This window comes from Sturnus vulgaris, chromosome 15 (genome assembly GCF_052056855.1).
Source record: "Sturnus vulgaris isolate bStuVul1 chromosome 15, bStuVul1.hap1, whole genome shotgun sequence".
NCBI classification, from domain to species: Eukaryota; Metazoa; Chordata; class Aves; order Passeriformes; family Sturnidae; genus Sturnus; species Sturnus vulgaris.
In genome coordinates, this window is record NC_142257.1 from 8,069,984 (window position 1) to 8,094,117 (window position 24,134).

The 24,134-nt window shown below is 38.9% G+C and overlaps 1 protein-coding gene across 5 annotated transcripts in view; it reads left to right on the top strand.

Annotated features, from left to right (window-relative positions):
- The first annotated feature begins 1,927 nt into the window (after positions 1-1,927).
- The window catches only part of FAM13B (family with sequence similarity 13 member B), a 44,755-nt gene continuing 22,548 nt past the window's right edge, over positions 1,928-24,134 (top strand). For 2 of the 5 annotated variants that reach the window (XM_088173677.1, XM_088173680.1), the window contains exons 1-7: positions 1,928-2,081; positions 12,484-12,650; positions 13,607-13,797; positions 14,239-14,451; positions 16,553-16,730; positions 17,352-17,496; positions 19,557-19,714. In XM_088173677.1, coding sequence (XP_088029803.1) covers positions 13,641-13,797; positions 14,239-14,451; positions 16,553-16,730; positions 17,352-17,496; positions 19,557-19,714 — 851 coding nt within the window. In that variant the 5' untranslated portion in view covers positions 1,928-2,081; positions 12,484-12,650; positions 13,607-13,640. The remainder of the gene's footprint in view (positions 2,082-12,483; positions 12,651-13,606; positions 13,798-14,238; positions 14,452-16,552; positions 16,731-17,351; positions 17,497-19,556; positions 19,715-24,134) is intronic. The other 3 variants (XM_088173679.1, XM_088173681.1, XM_088173678.1) reach the window with 2 other exon arrangements.

Sequence of the window (24,134 nt, forward strand, 5' to 3'; positions counted from 1 at the left end):
TTCAGAGGAGAGAAGCCACCGCCTTGGACTCAAAACCAGCAAACAGGTGCAGTGCAGTGCAGTACCTGCCTGCCTCTGCTGTCTGCCTCCTTTCACCATGTGTGCTTTCTGTGTCAGGTTTCTTGCAGTTTTATTCCTGTCAATTGGCCAATGTATCCGCTGAAGAGCCAGCTGGAGTCCGCTCTCCCCCATGTTTCATCAACAAAATTGCCAGCTTGTTCTGATTCAGTATCTTTATTGTTGTTGATGAGGCTAAATGAATCAGAAAGAACACGGCTATGTATACAAAATACAAATTCAGAAACCTCATCCTGATGCGAGGAAATGTTATTAGTGGTTCAAGTGGAGAAGTTTGCTGTGGAAAGAGATGGACAGCACACACAGACCTCCTGAGAGGCCATTTCCCCTGACCCTACACGTTTTATTGGGTTTGTGTGTACCTCCTAATGACACCAAATCTTCCAGCAGGAAAACAGAGTTTTAGATCTGATTAAACCCAGGTTAATTTACTGTGAGTTTGTGACTCTCCCTTCTTCGAATTCTAAATGCAAAACCTTTTAATGAATCTTAAAAATGTATCTCTAGATAAAATTCAGAATCCATGCTGGAGAACCTGAAACAAAATCCTCCCAGCTATTGAAAATACAGAGATTTCAATTAATCTCATCCTGCTTGTGTATTTTTTCCCCTTTTCATGTATTCTTTGTTAGTTTTTCATCGGAGAAAAAACCAGCTTTTCTTGAGAGGATTTTTACTAACTAAATCCAAGTTTCCTTAAATGCCTTATTAAACCCACTACCTATGGCTGCTGGCACTGCATGACAGAAAAAGCTGTTGTAGTTTTAGCGTGGCATGTGGGAACCACAGACTGCCAGGCACTGGTTTTAACACTTCGGGTGTAAGCTTGCATCTCCTCTCTAACTTATGCTAACTCACTTTAAGGGTGCTAAATTTTGTGTTTCAAAATGCATTAGCTCTTTGTCAAAGGGCACTTCATTACTTCTGGTGCACTTACATTTGAGAAATGTTTGGCAGTGATTGCTCTTGATGCTTCAATTCAGAAAACTTACAAGAAATACTTGAATATGGTTATGAGAGAAGCAAAACTGGAATCTCAGAATTAGTTATGCCAGAAAAGACCTCTGAGGTCATTGAGTCCAAGCTATGTCAGCCAGGCCATGGCATTGAGTGCCTCATCCAGGTTTCTCTTAAACACCTCCAGGGACGGTGACACCACCACTTTCGTGGGAAGCCCATTCCAATGCCTCATCACCCTTTCTGTGAAGAAATTTTTCCTTAAGTCCAACCAAAGCCAGCATGGTGCCACTACTGGCTGTGGTCAGTCTCTGGGCACCCCAGGATGCGAGGAGAGTCTTAAACTGCACCAGAAGAGGTTTAGGTGGGACATGAAGAGGAATTTCTTCACGGAAAGGGTGATGAGACATTGGAACGGGCTGCCCAGGGAGGTGTTTAAGGAAAACACCGGCCGTGGCACTCGGTGCTCTCGTGTGGTGGACACGGTGATGTTCGGCCCAAGGTCGGACTCGATGAGCTCAGAGGTCTTCCCCAAGCTAATTGATTCTGTGACTCTGAGCCCGCACAGGCCGAGGCGGGCGGGTGGCTGAGTGACCGTGCGGGAGAGAATAAGAGAAAACGTTAATTTTGGGGCGGCCCTCACTGGCGCCCCGGGCCGCCCGCGGCCGCCACCGCCTCAGGGCGCGAGCCCCGCCCGCCCTCGGCGCCCGCCCCGCCCCGCGGCACGTGACCCTCGGGGGGAGGCGGGCGGGGGGCGCGCGCTCTGCACCTGTCAGTCAGCGCGTCACTTCCGCCCGTCGCCGCCGCTGCCGTCGGGGACCCCCCGCTCGCGGCTCGGGGCTCGGAGCGGCTGTGAGGGCACGAACGGCGCCGGGTCCGGCAGCGCGGCGGCCGCGGCAGACGGCGCGGGCAGCGGCCGGCGGAGGAGGGCTTCAAGGAGAGCGGAGCGGCGAGGAGAGGCCCACACCGGCCCCCGGGGTAGGAAGAGGCGGAGGAACCTGCTGGTGGTGCTGAGGACGGCGGGGAGGGCGAGTCACCCGGCAACGGTGAGGGGCGCGGGGCGCATGCGCGGGGGGTCCCCGCTCGGGCTGCTCGGTGTCACGTCAGGCTTCAGGAACCTTCTGGCACCGGCGCCGAGCGGGGCGCGGGAACTTCCTCCTGCCGAGTCTCTGGAGCCGCTCGCAGGGAGCTGTCAAGAGGCGGGAGCGTCTCCCAGGCTGGTGCCGGTGGGACCTCGCAGGCGGCGCTGACAGCCCGGCTCCCCCGGGAGTTCCCTGCTCCCAGGGTGTTCCCTGCTCCCACAGAGCCTGGTGCCCCTGCCGCGGGGCTTGGCGCGCTCACAGCATCAGCCTCGCAGCTCCCTGACAGCGAAGTTGGTCCCAGAAGTTGAAAGAAGGGCAGTCACTAAATGGCCTGTGATCGCGAAGGTAGCGCTGGCACTAAGAACGCTGGGTCATGGACTTAACGCGCCAGCCTGTGACCAAATGTGTCTTCTCAGGGCTTTGCTGGTGTGGTTTCCATTGTTCATGGACACTCCTTAGGGATTTGGATATTTTGACTGGAAATGTTTCAAGCTATCAAAAAGTTGCTTTAACATGAGATGTCCCAGTGTTAGGGTGCTCCTTCAAGCAGGAGAAAACCAACAAAACCCAACAACAAAAAACCTGCCATCACATAATTGCAACACCAGCTTTTAATGCACGAATCTCTTATTCTCAAGTTCTTTGGTCTGGCTACGTTTTAAGAAATTTTTACAAAATTTCTTACTGCTGCTAGGCTCAAGATGGGTAAAAAGAAGTAACAGAAAGTAAATACCACGTAATAACTCTTGCCTGTTGAAAAAAAAAAAGAAAGTGAATATGTAAAAACTTACGCAGTCCATTTTTTTTTTTTTAGTATGTTCCTGAATATCTGCAGGGATGGAATTGTTAATTTGTGAATTTAGAACGAATGGTTAAGCTGGATTGGCATTGAGGTTGGAAGTTTTTCTGTCTTGCATGCAGTTTAATCTGCCATATAAAAAAATAAAACGCTGATTTGTTGGCCTATATTATAAGCAGTTTAGCTATTTCGTTTGTTTTCTTTTTTATTTTTTTTTTACTGCTCATTACTAGTAAATTGCTTCATGTGTTCTTTGTTGCATAGACTTGAAGATGTTTAGAATCTCTTTTAATCTTCGTCTATATTTTATACATTGTTTGGCTCCATAGGGATTCTTTCCTTGTCTGACTATGTAACAATAAGGAATTAAATACCTCAATGTTTTGAAAGCATCAAACTGGAAATTTACAGTATTGTTTCAGAAAATCAATCAAGTAGAGTCCCGTGGTTACATTTAAGGAAGCTGACTCGGAAAAGCTCCTGGTAACTTTTAATGCTTGCAGATTTTGACATGAACAACACGTTAAAACATCTGAGCTTGGCAAATGGTAGTTTTTATCTGCTCTGTGTTACTTTGGGTACTTAGTTTTTGTGTTGCTTGGAACACTGGAGGATATTCTCGCAGCTCATTAAAAGACTTAATTTAACATTTGTCATGTGTGGCTCATGCCCTGAGAACCTGTGCAAGCAGTGAAGCATTGCTTTCTAGTGTACATAATGGCACGTTTGCAAAAGCAGGTGAGACTGAAGAAATACTCTGTGCGTTTGGAACAGACATCAGAAAGTTTTGTGGGTCCTTGCTTGCTGTGTGGGAAGGCCTAATGGGGTAGGGTTTTCTCCTTTTCTAATACTCAGCTATTTGATTTCTGCTCAAATGTTACAGCTGAGTAGTGATGCCCCTTTCCAGGGCTCATTGGAAAGTGAGTAAAAACCTGCCAAGTCTGAGGTGTGGGGATTTTTTGGTTTGTTTTTTTATTCTTTTTTTTTTGTTGTTGTTGTTGTTTTGTTTTGTTTTGTTTTGTTTTGTTTTGTTTGGATTTTGTGGGTTTTTTTGGTTTTTTGGTGTGTGGTGATTCTTTTTTTTCTTCCCCATCCCCCACAAAAGAAGCTGCAGCTACATGGAAGAGGAAGTGATGTCGGTAAGAGAATAGCTCAAGTTGTCCTCTAATTCAGTGCATAGCACTAGGTTAATTTTACTGCTATATTAGCACACAAAAATCTAGTGGCCATTTAGCTAGGAGTGGATTAACTACGTGCAGAGCAATTCATCATTTATATCTGAAAGGATGAAGGATGGCAAACTTTATAAACTTTTTTCCTTGCATTGCAGGCCTAGTTGTATATGTATTAGTCATTTCAGATGTGAGGAATGTTATTTAAGAGCTGAAGAATAACAGTTTATTCAGAACATATGAGGAGGAGATACAGAAGTGAAGAAATATTAAATCTTCTGTATAGGGCTACAGAAGAGAGAGATTGTTACTTGTCATGCAGTTTGTAAAGTGATGGCTCTATCAGTTTTTCAGCAGAGGGGTTGTGTGTCTCTTGTCAAAATTGGATTCAGGCAGAGAATACAAGAATTTTATATTGCTCACTGGAAAGTTAGTATAATTGAGCAGTTCAGTCTTGATGACTGTTTTCTTCTGTAAGGTGAGAGATTTTACCTGCAAAAATTTTTTTTGAGGATGACTAGCTGTCTCAAGGCTTTGGTAAATTCAGATTTTATCTTCACAGTTTCTACTACCTTGATAGCCAGCTCTTGAGATTTGTGGAAGTTCAGTCAGTTCAAGTGAAGTCTGTGGATTATTGCACCCTGAAACATAATGTATTTGTTACTGTATCTTCCACCAGGCTTTTTTTTCTGTAGAGCTGATTTGTTTTGAAATCTTAAAAACATAGTTTAGAAGGTCACAAACCTGTTATGTATGCAACATATGGGTGGAGTCGTTCACTGCAAGAAATGGGTAGTATTTTGCAGGCCCATATTCTGATTAGTGAAAATAGTTCTATTGTGATAATAAAAAACAGTTCTACTCTTGTGGTCTTTCCCCTGTAAATGTGTGAAATCCTGTATATTTGTCTTTAAAAACAAAGAAAAATATGCCAAACGAGCTTAAAATAAAGATAAGGCTTTATATTTGTGTTCAAACAGCTTGTAACAAAGACTATGGTTGCAGAGGCTTTTTCTTATAAAGAGGTTTAAATGGTTTTTATTTTCTTCACTGTTTGGACATTTCTAAGGACTTTTGGGTGGGGCATCTGCTGGATCTGAGCCCTGTATCTGGTGGGAACCCTGCACTGATTGTCCAGGTTCCAGTCTCCTGGCAGCTCTCCTCACATCTCTTCTATTCAGTGCTCCCTGCAGTGTGTTAGGATTAAAATTTGTGCTCAGCTGTGTAGGATAATAATACATGGACAAAACTGAAAAGGTGAGAGCTGGAATCTTATGAATGTGGTTCTTTCTTCCTTTATACCCTTTTTTAAAGTGTGTATATTTGAAAGGGTTGCTCCCCTTTCTGCTGAACTTTACATTTAATGAAATCTTTTGTTGTCTTGGCACTCTAGAAATGTAATCAGGTTAGTTAATTTTAGTCTGTAATACAACTCTTAACCTTATGATTTCTGGTGGCATCTTCAAATTTAGTCATAATCAAGTTTTGACAGGACCTCAGTACCACACTTTTTTTTTTTTTTGGTGTTTTCTTTTTCTTTCCCCGTCTCTTGAAATTCAGAGAATCAGTGCTGCAGCATTGACCTCTTTATTGAAATGTTTTTGTCCTGCAGTGGGGTTGCTGAGCCTGTCCTTTATTTTGGTGGCATGTGCTCAAGGTTCTGACAGAGGCAGTGTTTCGACAGGGAAGGGGCTGTGTGACCGTTTTGTAATCTGCTGAGTTCCAGTCTGTATTTCTGCTTACCTGCTTGGGAGGGAAGGAACAAACTGATGATAAATGTATGTAATAGGATAACTTATGTATAATGAATTAAGTGCATTATATATTTATAGTTTGGTTTTTTTGGTGTCTCTGAGATAGCTTCACTTCTGTTCCAAAGTCTGTTTTAACAGCAGTGACAATTGTTAAACTGCTTTGGTTTTATAGCATGAAGCTTGCAAGTTGCACAGTTTTGCTGATAATTTCTTCCTGTTGCTTGACTGTACTTTTATAATGCAATTGCACCGAAGTTCTGCATTATCTGATGCAGGGGCAATGAGATGTGTGTGGTTGGTGGAGTAGAGCTTTGCATTGGGGGTTGGAGAGTAGGATGAATATAATTAGCTGTTACACAAGATACAAAAGCCTTTTTATTTATTAACTACTGTTGTTAAGAGTGTGATGGGATCTGTGTGAGCAGGAAGTTTCTTTAGAATTCTGCACATGTGCATTGGCAACAGCAGATGAGAGAAAATCTGGCAGTGTGTGGTGGTGGGTGTGAGGCACTGAGCAAGCATCTACTTTTTCTGGTATCGCTGATGGTTTTATTTTCTTGCTACAATGTAGTTGCAGGATTAGAAGTTACTGTAATGCTGTTAAAAAGCCTTTGGATTTTATCTAGTAAGTGAATATAAAACATTATTTTTGCATATCAAAACCAGCTAACGTTTTGGTCATCTCTCAGCTTGTTCTTTGAAAGTGTAGAATTTTTTTGAATGTTGCTTGAATCAGTCACTGTATTTGAGGTTTTTCTAATAGGTAGGGTATGTCTCTAGTGAAGGTCCGTGAATGATGGGCTTTTTCAGAGACGGTGTGATCGGGTTCTGTCAACTGAAATTGTAGATTTAAACTGTAATGACTGGAAAAGAAATACTAATCAGTATTATGGTTTCTTGGCTTGTAAATTAAAAAAACCCACAACATCCAAAATTGTATTAATTTTAGTTATATCTCTTCCAGAGGAGCTTTCATGAGATGTTTTGTTTCTTTCTTGCATGGAAAGGACATAAAGGCTTAATTTAAATTGTTCTAATTCGTAAATTAGAAGGCTTGTTGCCACCTTCCTAGGAAACAAAAATTGCATTCCACTAAATCTTACGTTGTGTTTTTTGTGCTTCTACTTGCTTTGTCAGTATAACCAGTATTTTGTCAGTTGAGTTTTTTTTTTTTTTTGAGGCTATCTCAAGAAGTGCTGAAAAAAAAAGGAATTTCTGCTTAACAGAGTTGAGATTTAATATGTGTGTGAGTGCACATGTGAAGGCATACATAGGCAAACAGTTCATTAATTAAAGAGCTGGTATTGATGCTTCTGCTGACTCCTTTTGTGATTGTGTACAATCTGCAGCAAGCCGCTTTCCTTCTGATTCCTACTTAAGCAGAAAGCAAACAGGGCAGTGAAGAGTTAGGAACCATAATGAGAAACGAAGGGAGCAGGCAAGTCACATCTGCTTGAGAATATATTTATTCTAACATGGATTCCTTCAACACTGCAAGTTAAATTTTGTAGTTATACCCAATTTCAAACACTATGCCTTAATGGGGATGAGACTGTGTCCTTAAGAAGACCAGCTTATTAAATTTAAAATAATAACTGAGCCCAGTTGTCTGATTTACCAGTCTAGACTCGTGATTAAAATATCTCTTGATAGCTGATTTCACTGAGTCAAAAAGAAGAAATCTTCTTTAAGAGTCTATTTTAAGCTAATCTTGCTGGTTTAAAACTTTTATTTTAAATAATTACTGTTTTGACTACTCAAATGTATTAATGAGTACTTAAATGTGATTATTCTTTTTCCATGGAGGATGTTCTGTGTCTGTTCAAGCACTGCCACATCTCTGCATGCCTTTTACTGTACTCTTGAGACAAATTTGTCCTTTTCTGTGTCCTGGGTTTGTGGTAGAGTTCTGTTTGTGGGGTTTATTTCAGTTTGTCTTTTGTATAAATTTACTCCAAGCCATGTCCCTTCCCCAGCCTAGCTGTCTTTTCAATTTTGACTGGATTATTTCAAACAAGCAAAATAGTCTGGTTTTACTTGTTAGCTGAACAAAAGCTGAAAATCAGATGAGCAAAAGCTCTTTTGCCCAAAAGCAGTTTATCCATTGGGAATGCTCACAGTAATTTGAGTACAAATAGCATAAAAATCAGTCAGTGTTAACTGTTACAGTTCTGACATAACATTACAAAAAATCAGTTTCCTTTTAACTCAACAAAACTTAAGAGTAAGATCAAGAGTGCTGGTTGCCATTTTTTGGGAACATAAATCAATGTAGTTCAGCAGTTGCCAAATAGCTCTGTGTGTTCTGTGCTGAGCTGGGACACAAAAGTTTCCCAGGGAAGCCTTCTTGCTCCTGCTCACGCCTGGCAGCTGCCTCTGGGTGATGTCATGAGGAGAGTTCCTGTGATTCCAGCTTGGAATCTGTGTCTTGAGTTCTGACCATCTTTTAGAAATTCTTCTTAGAAAATATGTATATACTTAGATAATTTCAAACTTAGCCAAAAAATTAGTTATTTATTTGGATTTAACAGTATGTTTGCTGTGGGCATCCAGGGGGATATCACAGGTTTTGTCTAGATGTGAGTCATATAAGTAACATAATACAGTGTTTTTCTTGATCAAGTATAGAGTAAGAAACCAAAAACTTTGAGACTCTAATGTGTTTTGTGGAATTCTATTTGTAAATAATTACTGCAGAGAAGGAGCATTGATCCTCTTTGTACTGGAGGATGTGTATGTGATCTGTTAGAACCCTGTTTGCAGGCATGTGATGGTTCACAGGGTCACAGCACTGCAGGCTGAAAAAGCCAAAAAACTTGGTGTGTTTCCTGAGAAGCAGAGACAGGCCATTTTGTTGGGTTTTTTACCCCATCTAAAAATCTTAGTTTTTACTTTTATGTGTTAAAAAATATTCACTGGTGATGTTTGTTAATGCCACGAAATAGTATATTAAAAATATGTATTAAAAAAAAAGCAGTCAGTGTTAGCTTTGGGTTTGGCTTGAGAGACAATACCAATTTCCTGCTACATAAAATAAGCAAGTAAAAGAACTGCTTAAATAGTTGAGACTTGTGGCAGACATTCTACAAGCAGAATTAATGTTTTCATTCCTATGGCAGGGTTTCAGTTTACAGCCTTTCTTTGTTTATTTTTACTTGTTGCTTTATTCCTTTGTTTTAAGGAAAGGTGGTGGAACCTGAGGACTTTAATTTAAAATGATGCTCGTATATTATTTGTACTTCAGTCATTAATGTAAAAGCTGAACTAAACATAAGTCTAAATTTTCATGTGTATTCCTCAAATATTAGCAGTTAGCCATGTATTCTGTGGGGTTTTTAGTGGCATTTCATGTGTGGGTGTAAATACTTCTTAAGTTGCCAAAGTAAGTGAATGCTATTATGATGGCAAAATGCAGCTCATGATGCTGTTTTCCGAGCATACTCTATGAAGAACTTGGCTTAATAAAAAAAGCAAACCAAATTCTTTTAAATAATGCGGGAGAGCATTGAAATCCACAGTCCAGAGCAAAACTCTCTTTTACCCTTGTTTAAGATGCTTGGACTCAACATGTTTCAAGGGACATAGTAAGTTTTTTTCAGTCTCTTGTCAAATTGTGGTATAATATGTATTTCTAATAAGGTTTATTTTTACTTTCCTGCGTTTATGTTTTGGAGAGCATGATTGTAGCTTAAGGTTGTTTTAAAATGTAGTAACAAGGAGGGGAAGTAGATTGAAAAAAATGCAACCAGAATGTTTATAATTAAACTCAAGCCAGGTAGTTTTCTTTTGTGTGCTTTTTTTTTTTAGTTGCTTTTTTTTTCTTGATAGAACTTGTGAAGCATTTAAGTTGTGAAATTGTAAGGGGGAAGCATGTGCTCAAAAGGATCAGGATAATATGAGCAAAAATAGAAAGAGTTGAGTTGACTGAATGGGTTAGCTCCTGTTTCCTAAGATGCTTGATTGGGGCAAAAAAAGTATTAAAAAACTCCACAGCATTGCTTAGTATTTGTAAAAGACTTGGGAACCAATCCTGAGGGTTACGTGTCCTGTCCCAGTTTTCGTATGGGTCTGCAGTGCTGTACTTCCTAAGTCAACGGAGGGCAAGTGGGAAAGCTTCTGATCCATATAAAAAGTGCAGATAAAAATGTTTAATTATTAACAGTTTTTTACAATGTTGGAAATAGCTGGAAATAAAACTTGCTGGAAGTTGAATAACTTTCAGAGTTTCTAGCTCTTTCTAGATTAGGTAAATGTCAGATTAATTGTATCACGGCCTGTGAAGATACCAAAGGCTGAACTAAAAGGGAAAAGACTGAAATGCTCTGAAAATAGATTGTTGCCTATAATGATATATTGAAATGTGTGTAAAGGTGTGTGTGTCTGAGAGGGTGAAAATGAGGCTTTCACTAATTTTTCCAGGTGATAATAAGCCATATAAAGCTTTCTTCAAAGTATAAACCTGGGTTGTAAATCCGGTTTTGCTCTAACTATGAGACAACTAGGCTGTTTCAACTTCATTGTTACATTGCCAAGCCAGTTAAAGTAGAAGTCTATATTTTTTTTCTTTTTTTCATGCCTCGTGAATGAAATTAATATTCAGGCAGCCTGTTCATCTGCTGCACCTGGCAAAAGTGGCTGAGCTTTCATGTCAGTGAACTGAGCACAAGGTTGCCTCTGCTGAGAAAGCCTAGCCCACTGCAAGATTGTTCATGTGGTGCTGAATTATAAAGAAGTGGTTACTTCTAATTTGGTCTTTTTATTAGGTGGTGTTTGTTTTGAAGGTTTGTTTCTTGGTTTTAGCTAGTCAGCCTGAAGCATTGTGGCAGATCCATCAAAGGTTTTCTCCCAGCTACCCTTAACCCCACAGCTGGCCACTGGGAGGTTTTCTGGTTCATTGTGGACAAGCTGACTTTGGTAGAGCTTGAGAAAATAGACTGTGTGCACCTTCATATTTTAAAATTTGCTCAATATATTCGGATTGATTGAAATCTACTTACATGCAAAGATTATGTTGACTTTCACTTAAAATACCAAAATAATAAGAAAAATGGCTGTAGAAGGCCTCCATAAGTTATAGGGGAATCATGAATTGCAACTGCCTTACTGTTGGAATCTGGTAGGATCTTTTAGTAACCAAGAATTTGCAGTAACATATTTGAATATGATGGGATAAAAAAAAAAAGTAAAACCCATTTACTAGAATATAACCCTTCATTTTCTGTTGTCAGCTCACCTGGAGTCCCGATCTCAGACCAAGATTCACTTGTGTGAGGTGTAACAGATTTACAACCTGTATGTAATACAAGGCAATAGGCAGAGACAATTTAAACACTTTTATGCCTGAAATACTTTTTCCCCTAGGCTTCGATTTAAGAAAATACTGAGGAGGTGGAAGTAGTCTTATACAGAACTTATGACCAAGTCCCTTAGCACATAGATGCAGTTTGGAGAGGGTTGGGAGCAGGAAAAGTGCTTTATTCAAACTACCAAGAGTACTCTGGGCTCCTGTTTTGATAGGCTAATGAATGGTCTGGCATTTCGGTACTAAAACCAGAGGGCTTGATTGTCAGGAATTTGCAAGTGAAGATAAAGTTTATTTGTCCTGATGTGGAACAGAAGCAGGAGCTAGTGTGGGAGAACAAAGGGAGGGAAGGTACTTGTCTCCAGTCTGTCATATCAATCTCCAGTTATGAAACAAAAGGTTTCAGTGAATGTACTTTGAAGCTGGGGAAAACCTCTTCATTGTTTAGTTTCGGTGATGAGCGTTGTGGTTATGTGTGTGTCAGAAGCTTGTTTTGCCCAGTCACGGTTGCTTGAGTTTGTTTAGAGCAGGTAATGAGGGAGATCAAGGGACTGAAGTGACCCTTTGACTGATTCTGGGCATTACATTGGCTTCACTGTGCCATGAAGCTGCAATTTAAATTTCTAATACCACAGAAAATCATAAAGGCAATTTACTGTGGTTTGTAGCTATTTTGAGAGCTGAGAACATGAAAAATGTCCAGATAATTTGGGTTCTAAATAAAAAGTGGCAAAAATGTGGGTGGTTTCTATGGAATCTGACTTGGGAGAAGTTGCTTCCTGTATCCAGACCTGATGATCACTTGGACTTTGAACTGGCAGTTCACAGTCAGCAAAGGACATGTAGTCAACTTCCTAGAAAAAAGGATCAGTACTACCAAAAATTGGTTGACTCTAAATGTTCCTTAGTTAGGATTTTGGTTTTGGTCTTGCTGTTTAAAGATGATGTATTAGACCAGTGCCTGAGATCTTTCTAAAAATTTCATAGCCATTAAATATTTTAGTATGGTAGGTACTTTAAAACACTCTTTGTAACCTACTTAGCCCTCCTTGATTCTTCGGAAGAGGATTGAATGAGTCTGCAAATTATTTCAGAATTGTTAAGACTTAGGTGTCCCATGCTAACTTTCACTTCGGATTTGGTTAACTCATAATTGAAAAGAGGGATTTGCTGTTTTGGGGGCTCTCTTATAAGCTGTGCTAATGTGGTCTTCATGCTTTCTTGTTCAGAACAAGAAACTGATGATTTGACAAGAATTCCTCTAATGTAATGTTTGGATTCCTAACTGAGTTTAAAACTGTTGAAAACTATGATCTAATAATATTTTCCTTATTTTCAGATTAACTGCTGAAGTACTGATCGAGTTCTGCTATTCTTCAATGAGGAACTACAGGCTGATCTTTTGCCATAATCTTAAACAGCCATAAATGACAAAAGAATGCTTGGTCAGTGAGGGCAGCTGGCGCAAAAAGCGTTTTTCAAACTCGGCTGTTTAAGTACTCTGAGGTGGGTTTCTTAACTCGCTGGGGGAAAAAAAAAAGAAAAGCAAGCGTGGATTTCAGAATGTCTAATTATTAAAATCTACCTCTTAATAAACAGAGAATTTTAGTTTTGTTGGAATGCTTTGACTAACAGCGTATACTTCGTGTTCTGTGTGCTAGCTTCTGTGAAAGTGACTGCTTGCATTTAAGCAAGTATGTTTTCTTTTCTTTTTATTATTTATTCTGAAAGGACAGTTTTTTCTTTCCTAGAAGAAATATTTTGGTTTTGACAGGGTAACAGCTTGACTGACTTATACTGCCCTTTGTTATCTATCTAGATCCTTTATCAAGCAAAGACATGCAAGTGAAGCTTGAGCTTCTGCCTGATAGAATGGTATCACTGAGCATCTAGAAACTAGCTTTGGGGGCTTTCTGTTCAGTAAAAATTTTAATTTGATGCAGGTGTTGAAAGCTTTATTCTGTAGACCAGAAAATGCCAACTATATTTTAAAATTATTACAGTGCAGTTATGTATCACAAAGTACATAATGATTTCATATAACTGAAACTTAGAGTTTTGGTTTGGTGTGATCCATTGGTTTCATTTCCTGTTGAGATGCTTTTGTATTGAGTTCTGAAAGCCTGACTATTAAATACTGTCAGAAAAAGTACTGAGGAATCTACAAAATACCTTAGAACTTAATTAGAAATGTGGTAACTAGAATTTTCTGCATTTTCCTTGCTGCTATATATGTTCTTCTCAGTCCTCTGTTGAGGGTTGGACAGAACACTGCAGTGATAGTCGTTTATTGAGTTAGCTGTGTTTGGAGTTATTACAGAATTGTTCATTAAAGCAGTGAATGGATGGAGACAGACTAGAGTATTTGCATTAGGTGATTAAAACGCTCTGTGTTACAGGTCAGTGCTTTCAAAAACTTACATTGAAGTGGGCTTTTTGCTTTTAATTTCTCCTATTAACAGAAAAGACAGCTTTGATTTTTGGCTGCAAAAAGATATGAGGAAGAGCTCCTCCCCTTCCTTGAGTAACTGCAACTCTGTTCTTGCTAACAAAATATTTGGAATTCCACTTGATGAGCTGCAGCAAGAAGGGCAACCAGACAATGAGGTTCCATTCATAGTCCGCCATGTCGTGGACTATATTGAGGAACATGGTATGTATCAAATTGTTTATTTAAAATAATATATTTCACTGTTACTCTTACAGAATAGATTGTGGGGTTTGAAGAGTACTTATTTTATGAAATTAATTATTCAACTGGATGGGATTTGGTTGGTTTGGGTTCTTCCTTTCTTTGCTCCTTCTATTATGTGTATCACTGTTTTCTAGCCAACTGTAATGTAGTCAGCTCTGCAGGGCACCTTGTAGGAAGTACTGTGGTTTAGGTACTGCTAATATTTCCCTTGTTATTTAATTGTTACTGGGCACAAGAATATGTTGGGAAGAGAACTGCTGAAAGTTGTGCAAAACTGTTGTCCAGAAAATGTTTCAATCAGTATGAGAATTGTGCATATCTGATTATTGGTATTTTTTCCTATATATTTGTCCATACTGGAGCTAAAAATTTATTTCTGCAATTTTTTTTCTAACTCAGGGGGTCTGGAGCAAGAAGGACTTTTCCAAGTCAATGGGAATGCTGAGACAGTGGAGTGGCTCCGGCAACGATACGATAATGGAGAAGATGTGGACCTGGTTAAAGAAGCAGATGTACCCTCAGCTATTAGCCTTCTTAGATTTTTTCTTCAGGAACTTCCAGAGCCAGTTATTCCAGGCAGTTTGCACATACATTTGATGCAACTTTCTCAAGGTAATAACTGTTTTTGATTCAGTCTTTTTATTTTATGATTTTAAAAGTAAAACCCAGTATTGAATTGAGATTTGTAGTGGCACTAAGGTGTCTTTGATGCTCTGTGTAATAATAGTGATAATACTGCGGTGCACTTTGGTTGCAATGTTATCTGTCAGGACTGGAAATGGGATTGAAGTATATTCACTTGGTGTGACAGCAGAATTCCCTTCTATGACTGTAAAATCTAGTGTGAAAATTAGCTTTTTCCTCCCCTCTTTGAAGAGAGCACCGTGGATGGGTTTATGTATGGATTGTTTTTAGCGTGCAAGTCCCCATTTAGTTCCATTTTGTTAAATATGTAGAGAAACTTCACTTAAACTTGCAGCTTATTGTCTTTACTGCCTTTTTTGAAGCGTAAAAGTTACAAAGAAAAATTTAGTTATCTGTAACAAGGAAATCAAACCATATAAACCCTTAAACAGTGTTTTCAGTTCCTAAAATAAGACTTTTGATTTCCTCTAATTGGGTTTTGCCTGTCTGGCAGACATATATCAGTTTTCAGAATTACATCGTCAGCTGCATTTGAGGCAGAGGAATTGCTGCCTCAGAGACGTGCAGAAGGGGGTAGTAATTGTTGACCCATATGTTAGTTCCATAGACCATAGTTATGGTCTTCTCCCTCTTCAGCGGTACTTCCATATCATTAGGCCAGGCTTAGTCTTCAGAATAACTTCATTATACAGTGAGATGTGGTCCCTATGCATCGTTAGGAGCTCATTGCAGGCAGGTGGTTCCTCAGGGACAGGTGATTTGGGTAATTGAGGTGTGAATGTGGCGATCCCACTGCCTGTGGCCCTGTGTCCCACAAGTGTGTATCCCTGCTTTAGTGCCAGAGGACTTCAGTTAGAGGTAAGAACGTTCTGCCTTTGGGTCTCTGTTTGTTTAGAACTTAAACTTCAGGAGGGATTACGTAGACAAAACATGGAGATGTGTATTGTCACCTTGCTGTACTTCCTTTCTTTTTAAAAGTCTACATTGTTAAAGTACTTTTTGAAGTATTTTTTCTCCTGTTCTGTTTCCCAAGTGCATTTCTAGAGTAAGGTCTGTCAATGAAATGTTCATTTTAATGTATTATGTGCTGAGACAACCATTTTCTGTGCTTGGTTGCCTGTACTCAGCTGCTGCAGATGTTGACTGTGTCTGAGCAAATGAAATCCTGCAGTTCCTGCTTGGTGTTCCTGTACATGCTCAACAGGGAATTTACTCATGCTTTGCTTTGATATTAAGGGCTAGGCTGTCTCTGTTCTCTCATCTAGAGAGGCAGAGATGGCTTAGCACTTCAAACGTGCTTTTCCCTCTCTAACTGATCTTAGAAGAGTTTTCAAGTGTCTGAGAAAGAAGGGGAGGCCTCTTTCTATCAATTTTTCTCTCATTTTGCTTTCCTGACTTTTTTTTTCCCCTGTATTTCTTTTCCTGTGTATGGAATTTCTCAGTTAGGTACAAACACCTGTAAACTCTTTGAACCTTGCTGCCTGTAAGGCTGATGAAGTAACAAATAAGATTTATGGGGACATATTTTGATGAAGAGTATAGTTAAATGGGGTGAGAATGAGATTTTGTGGTGACCCTTTCTCAGATCTGAAATTGAATCAGCAAGTTTCAAGCTAAGCACGTGTGAAGATGATTACATTGAAATAGCTTGGATTTATGAGTTAAGTATTATAAAAGCTGGAAGAGTGGTGAGAATGAGATGCTTATAAAGGAAAAGTGTCAAAGTAGCTTGTCTGCCAGAAGAATTTAACTAGATGGAAGTTAACTCACTATCTAGAGCTGTTGTCTGTAGAGCACTTCTGTGAAGCAATTGTTATGCAACAGCGGTAGAACAAAAACTTAGAGTTTTCCTCTGAAATCAGGAATTTGAGTGGACATTAATAGGGGAAAAGGTGCAGAAGAGAATGTGGTGGATTATATTGAACAAATGCAAGTCAGTTTTCAATTTTTAGGTTGCAGTTTGACCAAATCAGTTCTATTTTCAGAAGTAAGTAGTTGTCAGGCAAAATGCTATCAAATATGAAAAGATAGCTTCTTTGTGACTAAAGTATTTTTATTACTTTTCCAGATTATAATAATGAAGATGAATTTGGAAGAAAGTTGAGGTTCCTCTTGCAGCAGCTTCCACCTGTTAATTACAGTTTGTTGAAGTTTCTGTGTAAATTTTTAGCTAACGTAGCATCGCATCATGAAGAAATTTGGTCAGCAAGTTCTTTAGCTGCAGTCTTTGGCCCGGATGTTTTTCAGTAAGTTAATTATAAAAGTTCATTAACTGTTTCTATGGGAATTTGAGTGTCTCTGTTCAGTTTAAAGTCATTCGTGGTAGGTGAGCAGCAGTAACAAAGTGCACAATATGTTTCAGGCAGAATCTTTTTCTATTCCCACCCACTCTCTCACCCCAGTTTGGTTTTACAGTTTTTGCTAAGATTTAAACAGCCGCTTGTCTCTGAGCTGTGACATCAGAAACCACTGTTTTGATTCTTGCATTACTGTGTTTATTCTGAGGTTCAGATATTTTAGTGATAGTATGTAAGGCTACTGTTTGTAGCAAGAAAACAGTTCCAGGGGAAGGCTGGTAAACTACCAGCTTATACTATTGTTTCCTCTCCACAGGAAAATATTTGACTTTTAAATATCACTCATGAAAAGTTAATTGACTAAATAGTTGCTAATTCATAATTTTAAAATAGAAAATAGTATAAAGCTTTATAAGGCAGTGTGAAGGCATGCTTAAAGTTTTGTGGGTTCATAATGGGTAGGGGATAATGGCGTGAAGTGTAGCACTTAGTCATAGAAGACATTCAGAGTTGTTCTTTGGGAAAATGTTGCATTTAGATTTTAAACTAAAACAGTGTTGAAATCTTTAGCATTTACACAGATGTGGAGGATCTGAAAGAGCAAGAAATAGTTAGCAGAATAATGGCGGGACTTCTGGAGAACTACTATGAGTTTTTTGAAAATGAAGAGGAAGATTTTTCATCTACTAATGATTTAAGCTCAATAACTGAGCAGGTAAGAATATTTTGAATGGCTATATGCTACCATTAAAGTGTCTGTTATACACATTTATGTTTATGAAAGATTTATTGAACTACAGTTTCTTTAGTATGACTTAGCAATTTCTTGCAAACTGACAAAATCTGGCATTTTGCTCATTTCCTTAATGCCTGTGAAATTCTTGCTTTTGTTGCAAGTGTAGCTGTACTATATTGAAAAATAGATAGGAACTAAACTAACAGTGATATTCTGCCCAACACAGACACTGTTGTAAACAGCTTTCTAATTACCAATTTAGGAATGAAGATTTGTTTTTTTGATCAAATGAAGAGCGAGTCTGTTGTTGGTCTTGGTCAAGAGTATTTCTAGGTGTGTCTTACAGAAACATGCAGGGTCTTGCACTCTACTTGATGATGTTATCAGTGGTGCTTTCCTGTGCCAAAGTTTTTAAATGGTGTTTCTAAGACTTGAAAATGATGTATTTTCTGTAAAGAGGAAAAAGGATAAAAAATAGGCAGTTGCTAAGGTAGGTAACATGAGTACTGAATTTTAAAGCCTATCTCACAAGCCCCTCCTCTAGCAAGACAGGTAAGGCAAGTACTGGGGCAGTTGGCTGCTGCTTCTTCCCTGCAGTAGAGGTTGGTCTGGTGTGCCAGGCGTGGGCAGCATTTGGAGTCTGCTGTGTGAACTCCTTGAGCAAATGCTGCTGCTCTGCAAAGCTCCATGCAGGAGTACATCTGGCACTGAGAGCTGCCACAGCCCTGCTGCATGCAGGGAGCTGCTGAACAAAGCTGGGCTGTGACTCCTGCAGCTGGGGGCTGGGGGCTGTCACTCACTTGGGATAACTGCTTTGAAAACTAGAGCTGCTCTGTGCTCTCATGCTTTGAAATTACTGGCTTGGCCTGTGCCTCATTATATGTTTTAGCAAAAGGGTTTCCTAAGCGCAAAATCTGTTTGGTGTGTCGTTTTGTTTGTTTTTTCCCTTTGTTGGAAGGCTGGTGGGGTGTCCCTTTAATTTCGTGGTGTCTCCACCAGATGTCAACAGTGCACTTCTGTCGGGCTGGTGCAGTGGGGACAGAAGGGCTGCTGTCCCTGCCGGGCACAGCCCTGCTGGCAGCTGCCCCAGTGTGTGGGTGGGCTTGCCTTTGCTTCCCTGGCACATCCTCTTGCAATTACAGAGGAAAATCAGGAATAAATACATATCTTGCGTGGAATGTAGTGCCATATAAGACGTTACGCCCCTTTTAAAAACTAACAAATATCTCCTCTCTGTCTTCTGTGTAATCTTAAGAAAAATTGAAACGTCAGAAGTTTTAATTTAGTGTTTTTGTTTTACACTGGTGACAGATACTATAAAGCATACTTTCTTGAGGTTGCTGCTTTAATTTTTGGGTTTGCAAGATCGAGATATCAGTAATCAATCACAGGGGCATCTTGGGAGTCAATCATAATCACTTTTTTCTTGTATCTTTTCATGTTTTAGATATAGTTGCTTTTTAAAAAATTAAGTTTGCTGTGTTGAGTTGCCACTTAGCTGTATTGTTTTGCTTTTTAAATTGCCTTTATTTTGCTGCTTCAGTAAAAACGTGTTTGGAAAAAAAGAAACAAAAATAGACAAGAGTACAGAAACTTTGTAAGTGTTCATTCCCAGTCTTTGAGGTTTGGGTTCATAGAGTTTTGTATAGCCTTCTCTAGGAAGGTTTGAAAATGCTTCTGATACATGAATAAGGCTTCCTGTGGAATAGAGGAGAATTATCTGTTTTAGACATAGAAGAAGAAAGGTTCTGTAGTTCATGATTCCAGTATGATTGGGATTTTATTGTTTCTTCATTCTGTTTGTGGTCATTTATAGCATCAGAGGTGCTTCTTGCTTTTCAGTTTTTGTCCAGTGTTCAGCTTTTTAATGGTGTAGAATTTACAATTTTCCATAAAAGCAAGCCTAGTGTGCCTGCTTTTCCTAAAATTGAAGTGTTCTCCTTCTTCACTTTACTTTCATACCTTTCATGCTCTTTTAATTCTCTGGACCTCTTGAAAGGAGCTTTTCAATCCATTAACTTTGATTAAATATTTTTTAGATCAACGATCTCTTGGAAGAAGAGGAAGATGTAAAGCTTGAGCAGTCAGAAGAACTTCCAGAAGACAGCACAGAGAAACCTGTTGAAAGGCCAGCTGTGGTGCATCTAGATATGACAGGGGGTCTCTCAGATTCCAGGAATGTTACAGCATCAACAAGGTAACTTGGTTCTGCCTTGGAGTTTGGATTTAAAGTTTGGATTGTAATTTTTTCTGTCAGAGAGAGAAACTGCCAGACTTTTGAGATGAGTGTTGGTGTCTACAAAGTGAAGCTTTAAATGTAGATGCAGTTCTTATAATAGTAAAATATGGGTTAAAATAACTTCCCAAATTCAGCAGAGGAATGCCTGTAGAATCAGATCAGATTAAGTATAGGGATTTTTATATGGGGAAAGGTAAAAAGGGCATATTTTAGTGAAACTGTAATGTGGCATTTAAGCAGTAAATTTTGCAGCAGAAATAAGAAGAATCTGCTTACTGGTCGATCCAAACCTGTTCTGTACCATCCGTCCAGTGGGAAATCCTGGGACTGTTTCTTGTCACGTGGTGCTGGAGAGCTGTGGGCAGGTTTGGAAGTTGCAGAATGTGGTATAGGCAGGAATGTTGGAGGGTGACCCAGCTTTTAAGAGCAATTCTCATGAAAGTGTGTAAACAAAATCGTACTTTGATTTGAGAGCTTATTGGTGCTTGCTTGTAATACACAGTTTTATATTTTACTTGTTTGTAGTATGCAAGGTTTTATTTTTAAGTCTACTTTACTTGTACTTAGAGTCTGTTTTCTACAGATGGTTTTACCTCTTCCATTCTGCAGCGTGTATGGGCACTGCATGTAAGAACTTGTAGGGAGGAGTGAGGAGGAATCTACAATGAAAATGTGACTAAAAGCAGAAGAAATGCAGGGAAAATCACAACTTGCTGCCTAAGAATGGGTAGTTTCAAGAATATGGATTTTTGGTTGGAATCTGTTCAGCTGCTGGCTGCATACTTCATTCTGCTTCATGGCAAGAAGCTGTAAAATATCAAATAATGACAGAAGCATGATTCTGTTTTGTAATTCAAATTATATTTTAATAGTTAATTATCTCTATCAGTAAGAAAGCTTCTTATTTTTAGTTTGAATTCAGTTTTTTAAAAAGTTGTGGTTTAACTATTCACAAGTATTAGGTTGCTTCTGGAATGTGTAAACACAGCAGTAGTGACAAACACAACATGTTTGAGAGTTTAAATTGGATAGCCTGAAGAGAAAAACATTTTTACTTGATGTTTAAGGTTAATTAAAAATGAATAGGCATTAATTATGGTTGGCATTTTACATAATTTGTGGGGAAGGATAAGGAGGAATCCTTTAGAAGAAGGATAATTTTAACTGTAAAACCAGAACAACTGCAGGAAACATTTAAAAGGGAATAAAGTGAATGACAAAGTGCTCTTTATTCAACTTTTAATCACGATAAATATTGTAAATATTTTCCCAAACCTAATGGCTTTTATGTAGGCATTTAGTGGCCTTTTTTTGGTCTTAGTTTCTTGATGTAAAAAAAAAAAAATTGTTAATGAAGGTTTATTTGGATTATTTATGTTTGTCCTGATGTAGAGCCTGTGGCAGCTTATACAGGAAAAAGGAGAAGAAGTAGATCTTAAACATAATCCTTGCAGTTCTTTTAAGATGGGATTTTGTTGCCTTTTTACTGTTGTCAGATTTTGGTAACCAAATACCTGTGTATTTTGGTCTCTCTATGAAGAGTACTAAAAGAAATTGTTTATCTTGATTCGTACAATGGGGCATCTGACCTTCCTCCTTGTTATTTGGACTATAACTCTCTTCTAATTTTGCTTACTGCCTTTTTTTCTCTACTCATTCTGTTTGTTCTTGCTGAAACCTATGACTTTCTTGCTCTACATGGTGTTAGTTTGACTTCGAGTTAGAGACCTTGTGAGAATGTGGATAATCATTAATGCACTTTGGTTTAGTGACTGCTTGAAAACAGTATTTCTTATAAACCTGTGGAGTGATCTTTGAGCCCATTACCCAGCAGGGAGCATTTGTTGCTCACAAGTTGGTGTTGAGCACGTAAAGGAAACTTGTTCTCCTTTACCAGAAGCCTTTTCCCCATGGCTCCTTCCCTTCTGCTGTCCTGACTTTTGGAGTAAAGAATTGCTGACTCAGCATTGCAGCTGAATTTTAAGATACGCTGTTGAAATAAATACTTTTGAATCCTTCTCTGTCATTATTTCAAATTTTTCATCCCTGAGCTTTGCCAAGCAGTATTTGCTTTAATTGGGCAGTTCATCTCAAATGTTGTCAGTCAGAAGCCTTTATATATAACTCTTTAGTTTTGGAGTTTTCAAAATTATATGTGTAAAAATATGAGATATGACAGGCACTAAGTCGTACAAACAGTTTGCTTTGTTTCTACCAAATGCAGTGACAAGGGCAACATCCTCACTGCTTCTGTGCTATTTTTGTTAACCCTTTTGTGATTTAATTAGCTGTGATGAGAGAGAAGTGATAATATTAACACCTGCCAAGGGAGACAAAAATGCATGATATAGCTGACTGAATAGAAGAGCTGCCTAAATTGCTAGAAAATACATTATTAATTTTATGTAGTGCTGTTTTTAGCAACCAAATACTTTTTCCTCCTTTCATCCTGGAAAATCTGTAAACAACACGTTAGGAGAGCTTTCAAGTGTTGATTGGGCAGCTTATTGTCAGGAGTGACCTCATGTTGCAGTCGATTTCTATTTAGACTGCAGGGTTTAGTGCAGCACTCCAGAGGTGCCGCTCACAGGCAGCCCCCGGAGCACAGCCAGCAGCATGCACAGCCAGCAGCCCACAGCTCGCTTTGCTGGCTTCCAGATGAAGCATTTTTACATGAAGTGTTCTTTTGGGATAGCAAAAATAATCAGAATGGCCTGCAAAGTTCTACTGCACAGGTAAATATATGAAAAGAAAATGTCATTTTGATATGATCGCAAGTAAGGCTTTAACTTTAAAGTTATGTGAGATTAAATGTGATTTGGAGATAAAAAAATGAAATGATACCAAAGCTGATTATTTTAATGAGAAATAACAATCTTTGTACGGTCAGGAAGTTACCAAGGAAAACTTGGACATGTTTTATCTCCAGTTAATGTATTTTTCTACTCAAGATACATTTTTACCGGGACCTTTTCTGGATAGGGAGGTAGTGCTGAAGGGATTCTCAGGAGGGAGTTAGCATTATGAAACAAAAATGTTTACCTTCCTGTGTCTTGCTGTGTCATGCTGCGTTAAGGCTCTGTCTGGCATTATAAATGACAGCTTTTAAAAAGTATCCTTCAACTGTGGTAGGTGGGCTCAGAAGTTGTAATGGCTTTTCACCCAAGATTGTCATATTTGTTTCAGAAAGTGCTTAATTGCTAAAGTGATTTGTTGAAGATGTTAAGATATTCTTCATGTACTAAGAGGATTCTTTAGGATTGTAATTCTGCTGATTTATGCACAGGTTTTGCTGAGTATCTCTAATGCTCCCAAAGGTGTTGCATAAAAGTACTGGAGAACCATCCTGTGCTAGGGCCTGAAGGTTAACACACTGGGATGGAAAATTTTGTTCTGTACCATGTCTGAAATCATCTGGATTCCTTGGAGATGAGTTTGATTCTCCTTATTCTTGACACACTTCCTCATTGTCTCAAGTGGTAGAATAAAAGGATTTCAAGTCATCACAGTTTCCTATAAATAGTGTTTGTACTTGTGCCCTTGACTGAGTTTTTCTTGCTCTCTTTTGCAATTAGGGTGTTGCAGTGTTCTGTGCTCTAATTGCCTCATTTTTTATCCCAATTTGTCCAAGGAGTGACTATTTTAATTGTAAATCAATTTCAATCTACACGATGATATATTTGTACCTTTAGAATACAGGCATACCTTTTCTCATGCAACTTTTGTAGAACTTACTGGGATGATACTTAAAACTACATTTTTCATATTTTGAAATATTACTGTTTTTTTTTTCCTAAGATCATGCTTCTTTTCTCTTACTTTGTTCATGAAGCTGAACTTGTAGCTTCATATTTTCATTTTTTATTTCAAGCATTGTTAATATGAAGTAGGTTTATCAGAAAATCAACTTCATACAGGTTGTAGGGCTATGTTGAACTTCAGTGCATGGAAATACAAATGAAATGTAAATATCCTAAGCTGTAAACTACCTCCTGCCATTTTTTTGTTTGTAAGAAATATATAAAATGTCAGCATGTCCCCTCTCAGTTACTTGATCTGCAGCTTTGAAATCAGTGGCTGCAAGAAATGGCTTCTATGTCAGATGTTTTAATTTCCCAAAGTTAAGTCTGTTTTGAAATAGTGGTTGAGTGCTGCCTGTTTGTCAATGCATTTGAAATAGATCAGCTTTGGCTTTTCACCAGGCAAACACACAAATCATAAGATGAACTTGATTTGTTAGTTAGTTTCCATTAAAAAAGGGAAGAAAAGAGATTAAAAGCATCTATGAGCACCTGCTTGTTCACTTGTGCCATATGGGGTTTAAATGGTATGCACTCTGCTCTTGGTCCAGTACAAAGTGTCTTAATCAAACTGGTAT